The sequence below is a fragment of the Mytilus edulis genome, chromosome 11 (assembly GCF_963676685.1).
Source record: "Mytilus edulis chromosome 11, xbMytEdul2.2, whole genome shotgun sequence".
Taxonomy (NCBI): domain Eukaryota; kingdom Metazoa; phylum Mollusca; class Bivalvia; order Mytilida; family Mytilidae; genus Mytilus; species Mytilus edulis.
In genome coordinates, this window is record NC_092354.1 from 77,465,595 (window position 1) to 77,472,421 (window position 6,827).

Genomic DNA, 6,827 nt, shown 5'->3' on the forward strand with positions numbered 1-6,827 from the left:
AAGTTGGTTGGGCTATTTTATTAAAAAGAAATATTTCAAAATCTATCAAAATTTGGAATTGTATATATTCAGACGTTTGTCAATTCGTTGATTGTTTGACTTTAAGCCATGATGTATTCGGAATATCTACAGATTATCATGAAGCTTCATTACAATGAGAACTGAAGTAATGATTAATATAATTTTTAGCGTGTTACGAAAGTGTTGTAAAAAGAAGGGCGAATGAAATCAGAGGGACAGTCAAACTCATAGATAAAACTTAAACTGACAACGCCATGGCGAAAAAAAAGAGAGAGACAAATAGACATATAATAGTACACAAGAGACAACATAGAAAATTTAAGACAAAACAAGACAAACCCCATCGAAAACTAGGGGTGATCTCAGGTGCTCTGGAGGGGTAAACAGATCATGATCCACATGATGAACGTAAAGTCTGTACAAACATCTGTCTGTTATTGGAGACTCTTAGTTGCCGACCAAATGTTTGTGATTCAAAAGTGCATGTCGTTAGGGTTGAGTCACATTTACCCTACTTCACCTTTTATTTATAGTTTTCAAACATTTTATCAACAAGTTACTAGAAACTACTGTAATTATTCTATTTTAGTTATAATACAAGTTTTTGTTATACTACAGAACAGTATACTAAATGTATTCATATATGTCGTCCTTTATTATTTGAAATGACAATAGATCACGTGTCTTACGCCTCCTGAGGTTTTTCCAATTTCATATGACAATGCAATAATTTAATTTGCTACAAATTAGTCTTTATTTTTAAAACTCGTTTTTTAACAATTTCTTTTCAATTTATTGTATATACACACACATTTAAAGCCAAACAATTTTAAAAACAATACATCAAAGATAATTATGAAATGTTTAAGGTCTTCGGAAATTCAGTAAGAATATATGTTGGACTTATTTCAGGTCACAAATATTAGATATATGGAGAAGAGAACAGGAAAAATATTTACTGCAGTGATCAATAACTAAAATGGACGCAGCGTTTGCAAAACGTATAAAAAGAAATCTTGTTTTCTTCAAGGAAAACATCACTCAGTTGAGTAAAGTAATGGACAAGTTAATCGAGACGGACTCTATACGTATGGAGGAAAAGGCGGAGATACTAGCAGAAAAAAGTCCGGACACTCAATGTCATATTTTGTTAGAATTGTTGATGAAGCGCGGTGGATTTGATTCATTGATTGAAGCTCTGAAAATATCTGGAAACGGTCACGTGGCTGACAAAATATTGAAAACTGATGTTTGCTGTCGAAAAGGTGAGAAAATCAAGAAATATTTAAAGCATTTTGGATTTGGTTACTACGATATGACTCTGTTTAGTCTTCAAAGATTCTAACAAAAATATTTATAAAATTCCACATCATTTTGGTCTCGGTGGATAGTTGTTTCAGTGATAATCAAGCCACTAGTTCTGATAATATATTATTGGCTATCAAAACTAAATGCCTAGTACATCTTTATTTCTCTGTTTAGTTCTCGAAGATCTTAACAAAAACATGTGTACAAATCCATGTCGTTTTGGACTATGTGGGATAGTTGTCTCGTTGACAATCATATCTCAATCTTTTTATATATCAATAGCTATCAAAAACTGGAAATATTGTGAAGTTTGTGGTCTCTCCTTTGTCATCAAAGATCATTATACGACTTGGAACAAACATAACAGCGCTTGTGACAGATCTATCATCTGTCAACACCTGTCCTAAATCAGGAACCTGTTGGTCAGTGGTTGTCGTTTGTTGATGTAGTTCATATACGTGTTTCTCGTTTCTCGTTTTTTATCAAGATTAGACCGTCGGTATTCCTGTTCGAATGGTTTTACACTAGTCGTTTGTTTTGGACCTTTATCGCTTACTGTTGAGTGTGAGTTAAGGCTCCTTGTTCAAGGTTGTACTTAAACATATACTGGCTTACTTTTTACAGGAGTTTTACTACGTAACTGTTCAAGTTAATGTATTAATTTCATAATAAAATTGAGAATGGAAATGGGGAATGTGTCAAAGAGACAACAACCCGACCAAATAAAAAACAACAGCAGAGGGTCACCAACAGGTCTTCAATGTAGCGAGAAATTCCCGCACCCGGAGGTGTCCTTCAGCTGGCCCCTAAACAAATATATACTAGTCCAGTGATAATGAACGCCATACTAATTTCCAAATTGTAGACAAGAAACTAAAATTAAAATAATACAAGACTAACAAAGGCCAGAGGCTCCTGACTTGGGACAGGCGCAAAAATGCGGCGGGGTTAAACATGTTTGTGAGATCTCAACCCTCCCCCTATACCTCTAACCAATGTAGAAAAGTAAACGTATAACAATACGCACATTAAAATTCAGTTCAAGAGAAGTCCGAGTCTGATGTCAGAAGATGTAACCAAAGAAAATAAACAAAATGACAATAATACACAAATAACAACAGACTACTAGCAGTTAACTGACATGCCAGCTCCAGACTTTAATTGAACTGACTGAAAGATTATGATTTCATCATATGAACATCAGGCACAATCCTTCCCGTTAGGGGTTTAGTATCATACCATCATAACATATATGAGAAGCATTTTGGATTTACACTAGTCGTTTGTAAGTCGGTTATATTTTTTTTTAATTTTACTCACAACATAGACAATAGAAAATACAAAACATCAAATAAAATAAATAAACAACAAGACAAATCCTAACATATTGCAAGACTATAATGGTTTATTGTGATTCGTACAACTACATGTATATAGACTGAATAGTTGAGGAATGGGACCGATTGTTATTTTTTAGTACATGTTTCTCTAGTCTTTTAACAGAGACTTTTGTTTACAAGTCAAACCACTAATAAATAAATGCATTTTCGTAGTCCAATCAATACAACAGGCTACAACAATTATATTTTAATATTCATTATCCATATTTAGTAAAATTTAATCACAAAGTGTGTATCTTTATTAGAAAAATATCCCCTTGAATGCTTTACATTAAAAAAAATTCTTAAAGTTGCACTGGGTGCCGCAAATACATTTTCATTCTTATGTTTCAGATAAAACCCAATTACAGAAAGAGGACTCATTCTTTGTGGTAAGTATTATAATACTGTTTGTGACGGTGTGATTTAACTTGTGCAGAGTTATTTAAAAAAAAATGAGACTAAATGATACGGATCTCCTTAATTGCCAAAGATGAAATTTAGAATATTTGTGCGCGTGACTTTAAATCTTGTGCGCACAACTTTTAATCTTGTGCGCACAACTTTTAAATCTTGTGCGCACAACTTTAAATCTTGAGCGCACAACTTTAAATCTTGAGCGCACAACTTTTCAACTTGTGCGCACAATTTTTTTTACAGGTCACCGTACGGCCTACATATGCATATTCATGATACTTCAAACCGTCGCTACATTGTACATGTACGTATATTTTGGCATTGCAAATGTCATGACTGTTAATAACATCCTAAAACTAAATTCATTGACGTTGGATGGAATATAAGTGTTAAATACATATTTTTTTGTAATTGTGTGTTATTGGTTTTGAACTAACTGTCAGTAACTTTGAGTACCCTCAGATCTGTACTTTTTGTTTTTCTTGGGGTTTTTTTTTTTTTGTTGTTTTATGTTGTTTTTTTGGTGAAAGGAGGTATACATACACTGCCATTCATCTAATAAGTTAATCCCTTTGCATTTGATTTTTATATTTTTTTTATGATGTACTGTTACACAGTTGTCTTATGTTAGGAGGAGGGTTGGTGACTTCAATCATGTTTAACCCTGCCACATTATGTATGAGCCTGTTCTAAGTCTAGAGCCTGTTATTAAGTTCTGCTATTTGCTATTTCTCATATTGTTTTTATATATTTTTTTCTTGTGTTGTGCCACTGTCGAAAGGAGGGGGTGCCTTCAAACATGTAAAACTCCCAATTCTTTTATTTGCCTGCCTAAAGTCATGAGCCTGTAGTTCAGTGGTTGTCGTTGGTTCGTGTCTGTAGAAATCATTATAACAGTCTATTAAAGAGCTTTCAACATACATATACTATGAATAAAGTTCATTTGCTTTCTGCTATCCTTTTCAAGTTTACTATACACGGCGGTCACAGAGTTTATTAGATAGAGAGGGTTGTAATGAATGTTCATAATATACAGATAAACGCTTACATTATTGAAATTTATAGAAAACAAAAAAATGGGAATTTTGGAAAGGAAAGGAGGAGCCGGGCTAGAAAAAAACAATTGTCCTGTCCCAAAAGTACCTATGACTTTTGATACCTTTTCTGAAATTCTCCAGTCATAAAATCTTTTACAAAAATTCATCGGGTCACTAATTATATTATTTAAATAGAGAATTATACAATAAATATATCAATGACCGTGGATTGATTAGTAAACTGAGAATTGATAGTAAAAAGCAAATACACTTTATTTATAGTAATGAATGTTCATATTGAAATAAATAGAAAACAAAAAAAATGGGAATTTTTTGGGGAAAAGAGGAGGGGTAGAAAAACAAGTGTCCTGTCCAAAAGTACCTTTGACTTTTGATACCTTTCCTGAAGTTCTCCGGTCATTAAATCTTTCACCAAAAATCATCCTACAACACTTTACATATTTTAAGTTTAAAACCGCGCTCTAAATGCCCACGGTTTCGCGGTTGTGCGGGTGTGTTCTAGTGTTATTTCTTAAACAAAGAAGCGAACATACTTTACATTAGATTGTGAATGTTTCTATACATTACAACAAGTGGTTGATTTTCAAAGCACTTTATATGCAACAACCTGAATTTTTAGTATTTCATAAGAATTGAATTTGTGCAGCTGTTTTGGAGATGCATTGCAAATGCGCGTGGAGTTATGCGTGTTTCGTTGGTATATTTAAACGCAAAACACCACATAGTTGCTGTGTATCAATCAAATTGTTGATTTTTTTGTGTGCTCTTTTTCATAATGTAATAATAAAAACAATTTTATCTGCATTGTAGTTTGATGACCGGAAGGAAGAGATAATTCAATTAATTAAAGAGAGAGAATTGGTCAAAATGAGGTACACTGAACTTTCTACTAAGTACAAGACGATAAAATCTGATAATGAAACCAAATCGGATGATATAAAAATTTTGAAAGAGGAAATCGATTCGTTACGGTGTCAATTGGCAGAAGTTGAAAAGAAAGCGTCAAATATAAAAGACGAACTTAAAAAGCGAGACAAAGAAATTCAAAAGGGGAAACATGTCGAGCTCAGACCGAAGTTATTTAAAGATCGAAAAGATGTTGGAATTGATGCCGTTGATGGTCCACTGGAAGAGCTTCCGAACGATGTAAGGGGTCACGTTGATTCCGAAGGACTACTTTTTCGAATGGAAGAGCAGACTACCACCATTCAATTACTGACCGAAGAGGCGACACACTACAACAATTTGATCGCGACATTAGAAGACCAAATCCAGGAACTTAAAGCAACCGTAGATGAAAAGAATAATGATATCATGACTCTTCGTAATAATGTTGGAAAACTTCAGGTGCACCTCAAAGCTGGGCGTCAAGAAAGAGAGAAGATTTCGGCAGAACTCCGCAAAGATATGGAAAAAAATATGAAAATTCACGATGAAAGATTTGATCAAATTGACGATAAAATGGAGTATGTTATCAAACTACTTACAATTAACAGAAATGCACCGAGACAATTGGAAGTCAATCCAATCAAATCTCCCAGAAACCAGAAACAAAACAAGTACACTAAAAAGTTTGGTCGTTAGACATAATGGACCACATAATCGAGGGTCTAGATGGATGGACCCCCAAGTAATTGTTACCCGTTGATTTTTATACCACTTTTCTGTATTATATTTTATTTTAAACATTATTGTCTATTCTGTATTATTTTTGCTAATTTGTTTTTATTCTTTATGTGTTGCCCTCTTTTCTGCACCTTTTGCTCATTATTCTCTATTCTTCAAAAATCCATCCATACCTTCACCTAGAATGTTGTTTAAGGAATGACTGTAATATTTTTGTTTGTCTATGTTCAGTTTGCATCATATTACATCAAAATACGGGGCTCACTGAACAATACGCAGAGCTTGTTAATTACTTAAAAAATGAATACCACTTCTCTGATGTTATTTCGAATATATGGTTTCTATATACTTTCCCCCTGTAATAATTGTTATATTACATGTAGGTACTTCATGTAAAGTGAAGGTCACTTCTAGTCTCTTTTGATACGTTTATGTAATATGTATGCATATATAAAAAAAACAACATACAAACAAATGGAAGTGTTTAACGACCTTGACTGCCTATGCAGCCCTCGCACGGTCGCGGTAAAAAAACATACTATATAATACTAAACATTAACATAGTTTCGAACAAGATACTAATAAAGAGCTGATGTTTTACTAGTTTCTATGTACTTTTCCAAGTGCAAAAATGGCTTCTTTCGATTACTCGAGGTCGTTTACGGGAGATATTTATCAATTTGTCAACCAACAGTTTGCAAAAAAAATAACATGGCTTTATCATGTACCATGTTCGTGAAATAATCAATTTACCTTAAATTGAATCATTTCAGGGACAATAACTCCTAAAAGATTTCATTGGATTGTTTTAAACCAATTGTATCATATCTTCAGTCCAATGAGGAAAGCATTTAGTTCTTTGTAAATATATCTCTAAGATTGTCAGACGAGATCTCGGAACATTGAAAAGTCAAAACATACAACATGACCTTGACCTATTACCCTGACCTCAAATTCATTTTTATTAAGTTCACCAGGATTTCATATACACACACCTAAAGTATGTTTTACTTACCAT

General features: G+C 33.3%; 1 protein-coding gene across 1 annotated transcript; it reads left to right on the plus strand.

Annotated features, from left to right (window-relative positions):
• The first annotated feature begins 872 nt into the window (after nt 1-872).
• LOC139496331 (uncharacterized protein PF3D7_1120000-like) lies at nt 873-6,827 on the plus strand. The gene is made up of 3 exons (XM_071284848.1): nt 873-1,286; nt 3,063-3,100; nt 4,994-6,827. The coding sequence occupies exons 1-3, from the start codon at nt 1,001-1,003 to the stop codon at nt 5,765-5,767; spliced, it is 1,098 nt and encodes a 365-aa protein (XP_071140949.1). The 5' UTR covers nt 873-1,000; the 3' UTR covers nt 5,768-6,827.

Excerpts from the sequence above, each read along its gene's own strand:
- LOC139496331 (XM_071284848.1), top strand. The coding sequence starts at position 1,001 with ATGGACGCAGCGTTTGCAAAACGTATAAAAAGAAATCTTGTTTTCTTC. Across the intron at positions 1,287-3,062 it reads TGATGTTTGCTGTCGAAAAG|ATAAAACCCAATTACAGAAA; the intron begins GTGAGAAAATCA and ends CTTATGTTTCAG. Across the intron at positions 3,101-4,993 it reads AAGAGGACTCATTCTTTGTG|TTTGATGACCGGAAGGAAGA; the intron begins GTAAGTATTATA and ends TCTGCATTGTAG.